Source organism: Uloborus diversus, chromosome 5, assembly GCF_026930045.1.
Source record: "Uloborus diversus isolate 005 chromosome 5, Udiv.v.3.1, whole genome shotgun sequence".
Classification (NCBI taxonomy): domain Eukaryota; kingdom Metazoa; phylum Arthropoda; class Arachnida; order Araneae; family Uloboridae; genus Uloborus; species Uloborus diversus.
Window position 1 is genome coordinate 182866359 of NC_072735.1, and position 17051 is coordinate 182883409.

The following is a 17051-nucleotide window of genomic DNA, read 5'->3' on the forward strand; positions in this document are numbered from 1 at the left end:
AAAAAAAACACTTGATTACAGATGCTCTGCTCCCTTATACAATGAATATACAATGACTTTGCAATTTCAGAAACTTGGAAGGATTCAGAATGTAGCCAAAAACCTCCAATTATTAAACTATCTTGCTAAAAGGTTGCACATTTCAGTTACAGTTCAAAAAGAGTCTGTGGTGAGCTTTCGACTATCCGCATTGTGGCTTATCCATGGTCTTTCATATTAAGAAAAAAAAAATTGGAAATTGTATACTGTTTGCAGATAAAGGCACCCATTTTAATTTAAAATGTGTTTGATCTATTTTTAGATGATCATATTCAGGGCTGCCCACCTAGGGTGCAGAGAGTGCTAGGCAGCAGACAGCGCCATTGAAATTTTTAGAGGGGTTGGTTTGAGGGGTATTTTTCACTTTTTTTGTGGAGGGGAAGGGCATAGGAAAACAAGAAAAAAAAAGGAAAACGTAGGGAATTTTCAAAATTTTCTTGAACACCTGGAAATTGCAGGGAATTTCATTACATGATTTTAAAAAATGAAGTTGCAAAAATAGTGCCCAAATATATAAACTACAAATAAATAAAAAAATAAAAGTTAGCATTAGAAAACAAAAGGAAGATAGAAAAATAATTAATAGAAAAAATATGAAATAAAAAAATAAAAATATTTTTTTTCATTGTTTTTTTTTTTTTTTTAGTTTTTATTTGAATAAATATTAAAATATCTATCATGAAAGAAAAAATTATTGAATGTTTTGTTTGACACGTATCTTGAATTTTATGCTAATTTTTTTAGTGAGCATGATATTAGCCATCAATATTTATTTTTCTGCTAATTTATGCATTTTGTTTCCTTTTAAAGTTCAAGTAATGAATGGTTACGAGAAGTTATTTTTTAAATAAAAATTTAATTCTCAATAATCAATTAGCATTATTTCAGTTTTAACAAATTCTTCTTTACTTCTTCTTGTTTAATTTATTCATTTATATTTTTTCATACAATAAACCTATCAGGATATTGATTTTCTTATACAAATATCAGTGTTTGTTCGTTTGTAATGCTGCATACTCAAACAGGGAAAATTCAAGGAGTTTTTTTTTAAATCCAGAATTGAGTGTCAACCCTGTTTCAGAACTCCTTATGCTTTTATTGGGATTTTGATGAAAATTGCTATATCTTTCCTACATATTTTCTTATTACTAAATTAATAAATGATTTAATATCAAACATCTTAAGCAGTAAGTTGTCACCCTTAAGTCATGGCTAGGGCAGATGCAGTATGCTGACAGTCTGGTTATGACTTTCAGAGACTGCAGTTTCGTTCTTGTTATACACTCATCCGTGTAGAATAGTCAGTAACCAAGCTGGAACCAGATGTCATCTCATCGAGGCTGAGAGTGCCAAAAAACTGGTAGAAATAATAAATTAAGCAAGCCAATGAGAGTCCACAGCAAATACCCTAGCTTTACCTTCGATTGACTAGTTGAAATGCACTATGGCTTCTTGCTGGTAAAGTATTCAAAAAGAGCTACTGCTTTCTCGGCACTCTCAGCTTCAATGACATAACAGCTGCCTCCAGCTTGATTTATTGACTGTTCCACAGACTGATGAATCCTTAAAAGGACAAAACTGTGAGTCTGAGTGTCATAACTAGGCTGTTGGTATATTGCACATGAAACATTGTTGCCGATGGAGGGAAAGAAATCAAGTCCCTCTTTGTGTCAGGTTTAAGCAATTTAAATGTATAGAAATTGCTAATGTGTCTGATCCACCTATGGCCCATACTCGCCATAGACCATATACGTTTGCACCATTCTTACTGAAAAATCACTGTATAATTGGTGTGTTGCACTCCCTGTTTATCATGAAACAAAAGATTTGTGGTTATACTAATTTCTGTTATGCATGTTACTTGCATTTGAATTTTATCTGTTCTTTTGTATTATGTCTGCATCATGCAATAATACTGATTATTATATTTTCAGTGGAACCAGGCTTTGTTGATAATTTTTTGGAAGAGCAGGAAAGCTTGCGAGCAGATGTCGATGGTTTAAAAAAAACGGTATGTAAGTTTTTCTTCCATGCAAACTATATGAATGGGTTTAGAAAAGAAATATTTAAAAACGTTACAAGAAACGTGAAAGTTCAACTCGTGTGTGCTACATTCATACAAAATTCTAATTTCAAACCATCCATTTCAGGTCTCCTATCTTGAAGAAGACTTGAATAATTTAACAACCAGGGTTGAAGAGGAAATTGTCAAAAGTATGGAACAACAATTCGAAGAAATTGGACAGATGCTTGAGGTGATGAATGCAAAATTAGCAACCCTAGATGCTGATGAAGTAAGTATTCTTTTATCGATAAGCATAGCTATTCTTTTGCTGTAGCTTAAAAAAAAAAATATTTGCAAGTTTCTTTTACTTTCATTTTATTGATCAAATACTTGGTAGGAAATCGATCACGCAATTTCACGATCTGCATCCATCTACAAACCATGTGAAAGATATCTTCCATAGCTCGGGAAACTCGCTAAGTTGACAAGTTTTGTTAAAAGACTTAAAGACCTCATATTTTGATGATGGAGACATGAGGGCAAATGATTTACGCGTACAGAAGCATATTTTACGATGCTCTTTTGATTGTTTCTTATTTAAGTTTTTTTCATTGTTGCACTATCGTATGGATTCTTGTTAAAGATTGTTGTGTAAAAGAAAATTTTCTGTGACAAATTTTCAGAAAAAGTATGGGAAACCAACTTTTAGAAAAAGTACTATGCACGAAGAGGATAGATGTTTTGCTTTGTGTACATATTGTGTACATCACCTCAGAGCTACAGTAAGGTATCTAAACCCAGAAATAACAGTAAGATATCCTACTGTTGTTCTGAGGCAATGATATGTAGAGATATGAAGTAAGTGCTTAATATGGAGAGAATACAATACATGCCACTGTGTATTTAACAATAATAATAGGAAATATACTTCCATTTTTATGTGAAACTTTTTAAACCGTGTAAAAATATTGCAACAATATATGACTTGTTGCATTTTCTACATCAATAATATTAATCCCTCATAGTAGAGAAATGTGGGGCAAAGTGAAATGGTTAAGATGACTTAAGGTTTTTCAAAATGAGCAAATCGGAAATTTGTTCTGAAAATTCAAGTACATAAAGAAAGAACATTCTATTTTATAACGAAACTTGCGTTGAAACAGTATTTTTTATTTTTGGCAGTAAAATTGAGTCTTCAAGAAAAATTGGGAAATTTTTGTAATGGAATATTTTCTATTTGATTATAAAACATATTCTTGATCAAAAGAATCTTATACATATAAAATCTGAGTATCTATCTATCTATCTATGTCCAAGCTTCTTCTCCCGAACGACAGTGAACTGACCATCGAACCAGGTATCGATGGATTCGTCATCTTCCCGTCTTCATGTTTGGCTATTTAACATAATCCTCCGATAATAATTAGCGGAGATATCAATTAAAAACTATTAATTATGAAGCTTGGATTTCGACATAAGATCCCTATTTTTCGAAGGCTTTCCTCCATTCAAATTATTATTCAGTGCTTCATCTCAACTTTCCATAACAATGCTTTTATTAAAATTTGTAGCGTGAAGAAAATCCTTGAAAAGAAACATCTATTGCCATTTTTTTCTCGAACATGAAGAAGTAAAATTTGGCTTTTGTTTTAAGGCTTTTCCTGTAATCGGAAGATTTAAAATGTTTAATTTTTGGTTATTTTTCCGCAATTTGCCGCAAAATTTTACTGATTTTTTTTTTTTTTTTGTTCAAGCCTGATTGTTGAACACGCGTCACTTCACATAGCTTTTATTTTCGAGGTAGACCGTGCAAAGCCGGGCGACGCAGCTAGTAAGTAAATTAAAGGTTGAATGAATAAATGAAAAAATAACAAAGCAATGAATAATTAAATGAATAAATCAATTAGTATATGAAGAAAAATAAATGAGCGAGTAGAAGAATGATTGAATAAGAAAATAAGTGAATGAATGAATAAATAAGTGAATTACTAAATGAATCGATTAATAAATGAAAACATAAGTGATTGATATTAAATGTTTGAGTGAGTAAATCAAACAAACTCTTTCACTTTGCCCCATCTTCTTTGGCCTGCATGTACTTGACTAATTGTACAATTTATCAAAAATACGAATAATCTTAATATTAATTAAATTAACACTGCATTGAATATTAGGAGGTCTCTACTGATACTTAAATGTTAATAACAAGAACATTATCATTTTATAGTAACAAAAATAATTTTTAACTTGCAACAAAATATTACAATATGAGTATCAATTTTTTTAGAATTGCCTGTATTACCAAATGCTTTAATCTTCGGCGGTATTTTTTTTTTCCTGACTAGAAGAGTACAAATGGTACTACATAGTCAAAATAATACCATATAGGTTGAGCTAAAAGCAGAGTAAAGATTTCACCATTTCACTTTGCCCCATGTTTCCCTATATATTTGCATCTCTACAGGACAATGGTACTGATATGTACTACTGTAATAAAATCTATTATATTATTAGTTATAATGAGTTCCTAATACTGTTACAAGTTATCATTTATTAATACAAGCAATTACTGCTTGCGCAAAAATTAGTTACATGTGCTAAATGTGGGATGGAATTTCTAAATATATTTGCTAGTTTCGAGATTCCCAAACTAAGTTTACTAATTGAGATTAGTATCATTTATAACTCATAAAAATTTACTTCTTTACTTATAGTGAAGTTGATTGCTGCTAATGTACAGCACATTTTGTTCTGTTTGATTTTCTATAGTTAAAATTGTGATTTATATTTATGCATGAGTAGTTATGAATAAAATCCTTATGGGAGAAATTTAAAGTTTGAAAGATAAACTTTTGTACCTCTCTAATTGTCACAGAGGGTTATTAATAGTTACTGTCCTGAAATTAAGTTACCACTAAAACTTTCCCAAATTATATGGCGTCATATTTAAAATCAATTTTTCATCTTTAGTTTTGTGTACTAATTTTATTCTTTACATTAATTGCAGTTATGTAGTGTTTTATTTTCAATATCTTTTGCAGATAAATGATTCTTTTGCAAATCTAGAAGATCAAGCTGCCATGTTGATCAAGGAATTAGAAGATATGAAAAATGCACATGACCTATTTAAAAAAGAAGCAAAACTGAATTTTAACAAAATATCGGTATGAAAGCTTCTTATCTTTTATTTTCTTTGTCATCTGTGTACTTGCAATCGTGAATCTCATTTTCCAAGCTGTTTAGAAGTCAAGCTCAAGCGACTCCTAGTCTTCGTAATGCAAAAGCTCATTTTAGCTTGACTCGTAAATTAGTGGTTTCACAGTTGCTCAGAACCAAAATTCTTTGAGGTCTGATCCTTGCATTACAATTACTGTGAGCTTAATTGGGCCCTCGAGCTCTCCCATACCCAAATTCCTTTGGATGTCCTAATTTTTCTTTGAAATATAATGCAAAAAAATACTGTTGATTGAATTTTTGTGCATTGTTTCTTATTTTTCATTGCGTGAAACACAGATATGCAGTGGAGTTACAAATATCCTTGTTTGGAGTTACTTAAATGTTGAACCTGTATGAATTATGTTGTGATGAAGCAAATTTTTATAATCACATTTTCATTACTGATAAAAATAGATACCCAGTATGTATGGGTGGAAATGTTTGGTACAAAGAAATAGTTAAAACAAGTTACATTTTTTAAACTAAACAAATTGGAATTTTCTTTAAATGTTTTACAGTTTATAGAGAGGAAACAATGTATTTTATAACAGAACTTATATTGAAATGTTACTTTTTATTTTTGATAGTAAATTTGTACCTCCAAATAAAAATGATAATAAAAATAATTCTCTTGTGAAAAGTTTTCTATTTGGTAATTGGCAAAAACTTTCTTTAAATTGGCGAATAAAGAATGGAATACATACAGAAATGAGTTGATGAATAAATAAGAAAAGAAAAAAATTGTAATTATTGTAAATTTATTGTAAATTAATAGCTGAGTGAATGGATATGTAAATGAGTCATAAATTTTGATAATTAGGACTATTTTTCTTTAAATGAATGAATAAATTATGGAATAGATAAATAAACAAGTTAATGAATAAAACTGCTGGTCATGTGTTGAACCGCTGACTGTCAGAAATCTTTTGATTTTGAAACTGTGTGTTTGCTGTTAAAGTCATAAGTATTTGACATATTTTGAAACAAATGATTAATTGGGCTTTGACATAATTGTCTTTAAGCAACGGGCTTAGTATTTAGTTCATTCCTCGCTTAACAATAGGGTAAAATGCCTTAATTCAAAAGTTCCCCAACTTCAAAACTCCACGGACCCCCAAAAGCCTCCCAAAAATTACAAAGCTCGTCCCCCCCCCCCCCCGGCATGCAAAAAAAAAAAAGAAATTATTTGACACAGTTAAATCTTTTTTTTTTTTCTTATATATTTTTATGCTTTCTTTCTTTTAAATTACTCATTGTTCTGTACATTTTTCAGAGATCTTGTCGGGTTTTCATTTCTTACATTATTATTCTGAGTTATGGAAGTAAAATCCTATTTGAAATTCAATTAGGAAAAAAAATGTTATCACCAAATTTCTACTACTAGTTTACTAATAAAAATGAACTTTGAAGTTTGTGAACCAAACACTGTTAGCCTAGTTTAAGTGTGTTAATTTTTCGTTACGAGTTGTATTTTTATGCCGTATCATGGTTTCAATTATTAACTATGGATGTAAATGGATTAGTCTTGAAAATTTTAAAGCAAAAGTTTTATGTGAAGTATGATATCCCACCTGAAAAAATGTGCCTCAATGTTTGCATTTTACTCAATATAGTTTTGTAAGAACATGAACTTTGTCGTGTACACAGAATTAATTAATGTGTAATGTATTTACTTTCGAGAGTTCCGTGGGGGGAGGGGGAGCAAGCAAGATTTCTTTTATTCCTCATAAATGTGTTTTCTTTTTGAATTAAAGTATTGTTACTCATCCTTCAATCTCAATTACGTTTAACGCTTTAGCTGGATAGCACTGCGGACCCCCGGGGATCAGCGAGTCCACAGTTTGAGAAACTCTGCCTTAATTCATTTGTTAGACATAATTATTTATTCGTATTTTTTTAGCCTCAAAGAAATCAAATTGGAAGCAGCATTTTTAGATATTAGATGAGTGATAGGGCTGAATTTCTTATTGTCCTTCGGCAACATCTTAATATTCTTCAGCTCTCGCCTAACAGTGGGTGAAAATATATGTAAATCAATTGTCAGACATAAATATTTTTAATGAATCCTTGCAAATTGCTTAGAATTTTGGGGATAAAAAGTTTTTTTGGTCACCTTTTTACACACAAGGAATGTTGTTTTCGAGTAAATCTACGTACTACTTCTCCAGTTTTTTGGTAGCAAACATATGGACACTGATTTTTATACATAAAATAACTAATTATTTTTCATGGACCACAAAATATTACTATACAAATTTCAAATTTTGAAAATACCTTGTATTATTGTACATCTTGATCTTTAGAAGTAACAATTTTCTGATGGGGATCAGTTTCGTGTTTAATGCCGGATAGATGGTGCTGCAAACTAAGTAAAGTATTTCACCATTTCAATTTGCCCCACATCATTTGAAGTGTAGCTGTTAGTGTTTATGTTGATCTTTACGTTTAATTTTCATTTTCCCAATTTTCGTAAAGTGCTATAATGTTTTTGCTTTTTTACTTATAGTCTTATGTTTCTTTTGTACAGAACGTCAACGCATTATTGGATAAACTGGAACAATCAAAAGTGGACAAATCTAAACTTTATGAACTCCTTGAATTAGTGAGTTGTTTTCTTACTTTCTCAATATCATATTTTTCAAACGCTTTTTGATTCAGATGCAATGTTATGTTCATGTGCTTAAATTTACATGTTTGTATGAGTTAGAAGTGGATGACAATAATATTATATTTTATGTACTATATATATAATGCTGAACTGTATGATAAATGCATGAAGGTTCATCTTCATTACTATATTGTAATTTTTTATAATTTTAACTAAGATTGAAATATTTCCAAAAATTGGTTCATTTTCCATACTTTCCAACTTTTACATGTTTGGTGTAAAACTCACACATTTTCGCTGTTTATGCACTTTTACACAAACAGTCCTGATACTTAATGCATTTTGAACTTTGATTGCATCTTCTTCTGTAACACTTGCTCATTTTTATTTAATATAATGTTTCACCACTTATACATTAATAAACTTTTGTTGAGAATTATTTCCCACTATACCTATATTTTATGTACTGTTGAAGACTAGGTACCTCCTCCTTATTTGCCACGCCCATTTGAAAACTTTTATTCAATATCATTTGAGTTAGGTTATGCCAATGCCATTTGCAAAATTTTGCCTTAATTTTTACCAAGCTTGCCAATAATATGCAGTCAAACCACATTAATTCAAACATGTTTAAAACAAACTACTCCGAAAATGAATTATATTTGCGATCTTCATCCTAATTTTTTTACAAATAACGATTTTTATAGTTTTTTAGATAAGACGAACTACGGTTTAGAGAATTTAATTTTAAAGATCCCTTTGAGTTTGGCTTAACAAAGTTTCACTGTTGTTTGCCGAGATTTTAAGAAAATTAATTTTCTTCAATGAATATAAAGGATAATTAGACGATGATTGATTTCGGAAGTGGAAGGATTCTGTTGTCCTGGAAAAAAATAAGACGTCTGAAAATTTGTGAGTTACTTAAAAGCTAGAATTTTTATTATTTTCAGCTTTTCCTCAAGAAAATTCTAAAAATTAAACATACACATATGTTATATGCTGTTAGTAGAACTTATAAGACTGATTTATAAGTTTGTTATCAAAACATTATTAGTATTTTACACATCATTGAGCCTTTCCAAAGTTGGCATGTACAATGTTCCATTATATCAACTCTTCTAATTGTACTTGAAACTTGCTTTTAAGTTAAATTATTATCCTCCTGCTTTTCAAGTAATGTCCCTAGTTTTTATATTCTATTCCACTCACTTTAATCTGGCAGTTTTCTGTTTGTCTTTCTGTGTGCTTTTGTTTTGTCTCAAATTTTTATTTTCCGGTAATGATTTGCCATGGTTGAAACAGAAATTTCATTAGAAATATTTCTCTCTTGTAACAAAATTTGCACTGTTTCAGTAGATTTATTGGTATTTCTCTTTTATTTCTGTAATTGATAAATGAACTGTTTTTTATATTTCTGAACGGCAAAAGCACAAAATCCTCACTGATTGACATTAATGCAGTCTACATGTCAGTCAGTTTTTATGTTTTAAAGCTTTATTTATTTTATGATTATGTGTTTTGGGAATTTAACTGTACCATTTAATTAAGGCTTAAAATAAAACACTATACCAGTAGAAAAGATATTTCAAATAATGTAACTTTTGTGTTGAATGTTGGAAAATACTCATTATTTTGCTTTCTGAATGTCAGTCACATATTGCGGAATTGACCTTTAGAAAGTTAAAATTGAGCTATACATAGTGTATCTTTCTAGCAGAGGGTTTTTTTCATTATTCAGTTTGAATAGTTTTCAAAATAAATACAGTGGTTTGACATGTTACTTTGTTATAGAAAGCTGATGTTGATATGATCAGAAATAAGCTGGATCGAAGTGAGTTCCTTTCAATGAAACGAACCATTATGGAAGATCTCGAGCGATTAACGATTACTGTGAAAATAAACGTAAGCAATGTTTTTCCACTTTTTATCATGTAATCACTCTTTTTACAAAGGCCTAGAAATGTTGAAAATGCTTGAAATTTTATAAAGTTGCACAAAATATTCAATTTTATGTTGTTGGGTGAAAATGCACAGTGGTTGCTCCATAACAAAAAAAGGTAATAATGGAAATGACCACTGTTTTACAAAACAATAGTTTTGTTAGTTTCCATTTGAATTTTTATATTGCTCTTGTACCTAGGTAAGAGTTCGCAAACTGTCAGAAATCAACACTAGTGAAGTTTATTTTCTACTAAATTCTGTGTACAATATTCAACTATTAAAATTTAGTTTTTAATTTTTGAATCCACAATTTTTCTTTTGTTTAAAAATCTTTAAAAGAAATTTGAATCAGTTATTGCTTTTAGAAGACTTATGTGCTGTATTGTACATATTATGCTAGTATGCACTTGAAGTTTCTGTAAAATGTTTGATTTTAAAAATCAAGACTTAAATGAGTGTAGTAAAAATTTCATATTTTGATTTTGCTCATAAAAGGGACAGTTACAAAATGTAACTACTGAAATATTGTTACTTGCAAATGGATTGAATAAATTCTAACTCTTATCATCGTAGATGGCTTTTGTATTTAGGTCCACTGTTTTTTTATTTTTGTTTTCAAGAAGAGAAACCTAAATAGAGTTTGTCCCGCTGCTGAAGGAACTTTCTTGAATACAGTCAAATCCTGTTTTATTCAAGTCATGTTTAAGTGAAGTCATTTATTTCATTTCAATGAAATTTAGTCATTCCGATATTGCAAATTCCGACATTTCTGCTATGTGATTTGAGCCTGAGATTACCAAAACCTTGGCTAAAATGAGATTTTTTCTGTAACGGACTTCGCTAAAATGGGCTGTGACTGTAAAAAGTTCTTTGCTTTTAGGAAGAAGAAATGAGCGAAGGTATTCGTAAACTTCGTCAAGATTTCGCTTTGAAAATGTACACGGAAGACTTTGTCACAGCCACCGAGCCTATACGAAATAGAATAAAAGCTCTTATGTATGAACTTAAAAAAGTAAAAGAAATTGCTCTAGCCCAATTGTTCCCGGATGCTCCTGGTGTTATCAAGTGTGTTTATCTTTTGATTTATTTGTTAGCAACTTAACTGTTTCTTTTCACACTTCTTTGCATATGATGAATTAGTTTTGTTAATTTTCCGTTGAAAGATAGGGTTACCATAATTTACATCACACAAATCCTACCACCTTCATCATAATTAGGGGAGGGGTGGAGGAGTGACGCACCAGCATCTTTTGATTGCACTGGGCTGGAAAATATTTTTTGTTATTTCTATAATTTCATTTTCAGCAGTTCTTTTATGTTTTGCTCAAAATTATGATCAATAGCTAAAAATTAGAGGAAATGAAATACAATTTTTTATTCTATTGAATATTAAAATAAAAATCTCGTAACATTTCTTTGCTAAATTATGACTCTTTAAGAAGTAAACTCTTATGCCTTTATACCGAAAAAAATTGTAAGAACAACATTTTTCTCTTTTAAAATGGAGTTTTGAAAGAGTCCAAAACTTCAAAACAACTCTGAAACATATGTGCTTTATAGATGTTATTCTCCTAGTTATATGACTATTCAGTTTTTGCATAATCAAAGAGGGTTAGTATAAATCATACTCTTGATTAATATTGAGTAATATAAAACTTTTTGACTGCAATAGTTAGAATTAAAACTGAAACCAATGTAGTAATCATTAATCATATACTCGTAATAAACATTTTTTGAATATAATCTCCTATCTGTACAATTTTCAAATCCGTACATACTGGACAAAAGCTGGATGTCAAGAAATCCTAATTAAAGATCATGGATTTTGTCCACTTGTGGGGACAATTCCCAATATCAGTGATAATCAAACAGTCGTCTTTTTTTTTTTTACCATGGGTGTGGATAGCATAGTGGATAAGACGATAGGTTCCAAATGGGAGAGTTTCAGGTTCGAGCCCTAGTGAGATGAAATACCCACCGAGTACATGCAAGTACCTTTTTGTGAAATCCATGGATCCAAAAGCCCTGCGGTCGGTCGCTAACAGTTCCTTTGACTGCAGGTACTGGAGATTCTCCCTCCCCTTTTTGTACAATGCTGGAGCTAGAGGTTTCAGTGGCCTACTTGCAGGGCTGTATTTGGAAGTGTGGAGGCCCCGGGGCAACGAAGGAATGGAGGCCCCTAATCAGGGTTCAAAAGATCATATTTTCGAAAATGTCCGATACTTTGATACAGACCCCGAAGAGTTCCTATTTTTCCTACTTTTTCCTACTTTTTAGAGCTCTCTCCTTATTTTCCTACTTTTTCCTTTTTTTCCCTACTTTTTCTTTCTTTAGTATAGCACTTCTAATACTTCTAATTGTGCATTGATTCTTATTTTTACAATGCCACGCCGATAATTTTCTGCATGTTTTGATTTTGAAAAGTAAAAGGAACAAGCAGATCCTTAGCTTTTCATTGAATGACTAGACTATAGTAATTTCTGGAAGGAACGCCGCGGCGTTTGTGTGTTTAAAAGTTAAATTTTCGTAAGTGACTTTTTTTGCCGTTGCGGCGTTTATGATCGACTTTTCTTTTTATCGCCCTGACTTCAGTCCTACTGTATTAACGAAACTAAAAAAAATATATACTGGCACATTCTGATGCAATTATATATTATTTACCCATCAATTACAAGCTTTAATTAAAGTAAACGGCCGACTGTTCAAAAAATGCGGGAAAAACCGAATTTCCTATTCACCAATTTTTTGTATGATTACAAGTGAAATGGAGCTCTATTTAAACAGAAAGGCAATGTAAAACCTTAAAAGGACATAAGGAAGCAAAAACTGAAAAACTTGTATACTGTACATATTTTATTGATGTTAGTACAACATAAAAGCGACATCTAACAGAAATTCGCAAAAACGGACCACTTCAAAAAAAATCGCGGAAACTTTTTTCGTACATAAATATGATTATTTTTCATTCTAAATCGTAAACATGATTATAAAATTTATAAAATTTCATTTTCTTTCCTTGCAAAGAGTGTATTTGCAAAAAAATAAATAAATAAATAAAATAAAGCGGCAAAACCTGGATGGGCAAAACGTTCCCGATTTTTGGAGAAAAATCGGAAATCAATTTAAATGCAATATTTTGTTTTTATTTCTTCTCATTTTTAAAAGTTGGGGGATAGAGCCACAAATTAATATATATTTTTTTTCTTTTTAATGGGTATTTTCTACTCTGATATATCATCAATATCGAGGAGTTGCTCATCATTTTTATGTGCTGTGTTTCTGGCAATGTGACATTTCTGAGCATTTAAAATTTTTTTGACAGACTCTTAACTCTTTTCGGGGTGCGGCAATTATACCGATGCGGCGCATCTACTGTAAGTTATTGTACTTATTGTGCCTGATCAAAGGGAGGGGGGAGAAAGAGATATATGCAGCCATTTGATGCCAAGTGCTTCCCCCCCTCACTCTCAATTTCGTGAACAATTTCCGAATGAATATTTTGGTTGTATGGTGAGGATTGAGATAAACTATTTGCCTTCCCTTTTATGTACATAGAAACATTAGTAACTGATCTTTGTCTTTGATAAAAATGTTATGTTTACCATGCATGGATGTTTCCTTTTATTTTCGTGCCAAAAAATTTTGGAACAAGAAGGAGGTAAAAATCATCAAACCATTAAAACAATATTCGTTTTTATTGCTTGATTAAAATTAGAACTGACTCATCACTTTGATTCCCCCCCCCCCCCCGGAGGTGGCTAGCGAAGGATGTATACTGAATGCAAATTTTATCTGCAAACAAAAAAAAAAAACGCACAAACATGTATAGCTAAGCATTAATTTTCCAAATCCAGGGAGGGGAGAAATTGACCCCCATAAATGGCGTGCCTGAAACAAAAATGTATGTTGAATGCTAAAAATACATAACATAGTACAAACCCTTTAGTTGACTTATTTCGTTATTTATTTAGTTTAATTATTTTGTTATAAATTTTATGCCCCATATTTAAGAACACATTTATTTTAGTTCTGTATTTTCAGTCGTTTTCCTTTTTTTTTTTCAAATTCAAACATCTGCCTCTGATTATGCAAGAATGCATGTCAACTGCTGATTATTTTTGACTAAAACTAATTTAATATTTGCTTTGCTTTTGTATCATAGTTTATGATAACAGGAGCTGAAAGTGATAGTAGTTTTAAATGATAAATGGATGCTCTTGAAGGAATGTTTCGTTTTTGACAAAACAAATCTGAAACAAAAATGGTTTTATTGAACCAAAATAGGAGTTTTATTATTATTATTATTTATTTATTTATTTTTTTGTTGATCGCAATATTGCATTTTATTCTTTCACACTTAAAAATTTTATTACTGTATTGGTGAAAGGTGTTTCTTTGTTTAGATTTTATTTTCATATTTTTGTAATTACTATCTTTGTTTCCACTAGTTTATTTTCCATACTAATGATTGTCAGTCGTCTTGACGTAAGTGTAGTCCTATCTCTTCCTATTTTTTCCTACTTTTTTAAGCGATTTTTTTCCTACTTTTCCTACTTTTTTAATTTTTGATTCCTTATTTCCTACTTTTTCCCCTCAAAAAACCACTTCGGGGTCTGTTGATATACATCCGAATATTTTGATCTATATATATATATCCGATATTTTCGACCCGTGAAAGGAAGGATATTTTGTAAAAATTTTATTGTGAGGGCCCCTTTGTTGTGGAAGGCTCGTGGCAGTGGCCCTGCCTGCCCTCCCCAAAATCCGGCCCTGCCCACTTGCCACAATATTTAAATCCAATTTGGTTGATTGAAATTGGTTGGTGTGGGGGTCACCAGTGTGCCAAGTGCAAAGATAAACTTTACCTGGACTAAATAAATAAAGAGGGGAAAAAAATCGAAAATTAAAAAAGACACTAAAAAACAATTTGAGATAAAGAGTTGCTAGTTACATTGACCTTTTTGGGAAAGTCATTAAGTATGTTTACTGCTAACTTTCATCTAAATGGATGTTAATTTTATAGTCTTTTGTGTATAAAATGTAAAATCACTAGTACAGCCAGGATGTTTTGCAGAGGAAAGGGGATTGGTCATAACAAGCCAAAATTTTCTAAGAAGATTTGACACAATAAAGTTTTCTCATGGTGAAGAGATCATAATAATCCTTAATTGTTTTTATATTAACATGTTAAGGTTGGCAATATAAATTCAAATCAGTGGTGTTAGCAGGGGAGGGGGGAGTAACCTACATATCCATATGTGATGATAACTTATTTACTTACAAAGGAATTTTTTAAGACAGATTGATGCTTTTTTTTATTAACTATACAATTTTTTGGGCCGAAAAAAAGAAATTTCGAGAAGTAACTTTTAAGAGCAAAAAAAAGTTGTGCATTGTCATCTTAAATGTGGGGAAAATAATGAAAAAAATTAATATTTATGTCTTTAGATTGCACAGTGGCAGCAAAATTTGGAAAAAAGGTAAAAAAAATGGTTAATTTTCAAATATTTTTATAAAAATCCAAACGTTCAAAATTTTTGTTCTAATACCTTTTCCGTGCTTTCTTTTAATACTTTCTTCATAGATCTTTGAAAATATTTTCATTCCTTTGCAGGTTTTAGTTCGTGCATAAGCCGCAAAGTTGCGTGAAATTAACCAAAAATTGACGTTTTTAGCTTTTTTTGCACATTGTAGTATTTTTTCTTTTAGATCCCAGTTATGTGTTTTTTTTTTTTTTTCAATAAATGTGCATTAAACAACTCTTTTCTGAAACTGCAATTGTATTTTATTGCATTAACTGCCCAGAACCCACCACAAGTAGATGGTTGCACTTTGTGTACCACCCTGTTTTTCCCCCAAGAGTAGTTTTGTGCAGGACTTATATATTTGCAAAGTAACTTATTTTCACAGTAACTATACGATTTTGAACAATTTTCTACGTTTTGAGCAATATTTGAACTTGAACTTACGACCCAGTTTAGGCTCTGTTCTTTCCTATTAAAAAGTTTTTCAGATAAATCCATCTCTTGCGTCTAATACCTCAAATGAATATCTCCAGATTCACTAGCCAGTTCTACAATTTTTTCACCTGCCCGAGTGTGGTATGGGAATTTAAAAAATGCGTACTTAAGCAAGTGTCTAGTTTCTAGAAATGATAAAATATCCTTGTTTTACACATCATCACTGATATAATATGTGGTAAAAATATGTGAAAATTGACTGTTTTTTGCTGTAACTTTGCTGCCAGTGCGTGATCTGAAGACATCATTAATTTTTTTTATTATTTTTCCCATGTTTAGGATGGCAATACACAACTTTTTTTTGCTATTAGAAGTTGCTTCTCGAAAATTTCCTTTTTTCGGCCAACCCTAATGGTTAGGGGCGTAACCAGACTTTTGTTTCAGATGGGGTTTTACCAAACACATTTTTTGAACCATTTATATGGTCTATCAAATTTGGTTCCAAGTGTATTCTATTGATTTTTGTTACAATAGACTATCTAAATGGAGGGACAGGATGTTCTTACAAAACACCTAATTGTTACATAATAAATGAATTTCTCAATAACTACCATAAACTACTATAAATACACAATGAGTTTGTACGATTTTTCAGTCATACTAATTTAATTTCACAAATCAAATTGAAATAATAATAATAACCACTATATTATTTTTGTCCCCAGAATATAAATAAATAAGTAAATAATGGAAAGCTTTTCTTTGGATGTAAAATTTCGGAGGGGGTTTGAATCCTATAAACAAACCCCTTGCATACGGCCTTGGACATGGTGCAAAAATGCAAAATATTTTAAATATAATTTCCTTTTAAATTTATGGGATCAATTTTATGTGTCCTTCCTTCCTCAATATCACGACAGCCCCGAGTAGGCCCTTGCCTTCTCAAGAATCATCTTCCAGGCCTCTCTCTCTTTTTTTTTTTTTTTTTATCTATGGCTTGCCAATCTTTCACTCTTATGGTGGAAAATCCTTATCAAGCTAGTCAACCAATCTGAGGTTAGGTCGACCTCTTGCTCTAACTCTCAACTTTGTATATAGTAGTCATTTTGTTGGTTACTTATCATAATGAAAGATGATACATAAGTTTTGTTAATTTGTAATATATATTCATTTTCTTTACAGATGTTTTGGATGCAAGCGAGCTGCAAATTTATTGAGCTAGTAAGTTCACAGTTATATATATATTATACACACTTTTTTCCTCCAATCATGTAGTTTTTTG

At 30.9% G+C, this 17051-nt stretch overlaps 1 protein-coding gene across 2 annotated transcripts in view; it reads left to right on the plus strand.

Annotated features, from left to right (window-relative positions):
- Window positions 1-17051, plus strand: part of LOC129222282 (repetitive organellar protein-like) — a 60677-nt gene that overhangs the window by 22967 nt on the left and 20659 nt on the right. For both annotated transcript variants that reach the window (XM_054856767.1, XM_054856768.1), the window contains 7 exons: window positions 1974-2050; window positions 2190-2333; window positions 5086-5208; window positions 7788-7862; window positions 9660-9770; window positions 10690-10874; window positions 16952-16990. In XM_054856767.1, the coding sequence (XP_054712742.1) occupies window positions 1974-2050; window positions 2190-2333; window positions 5086-5208; window positions 7788-7862; window positions 9660-9770; window positions 10690-10874; window positions 16952-16990 (754 nt within the window). The remainder of the gene's footprint in view (window positions 1-1973; window positions 2051-2189; window positions 2334-5085; window positions 5209-7787; window positions 7863-9659; window positions 9771-10689; window positions 10875-16951; window positions 16991-17051) is intronic.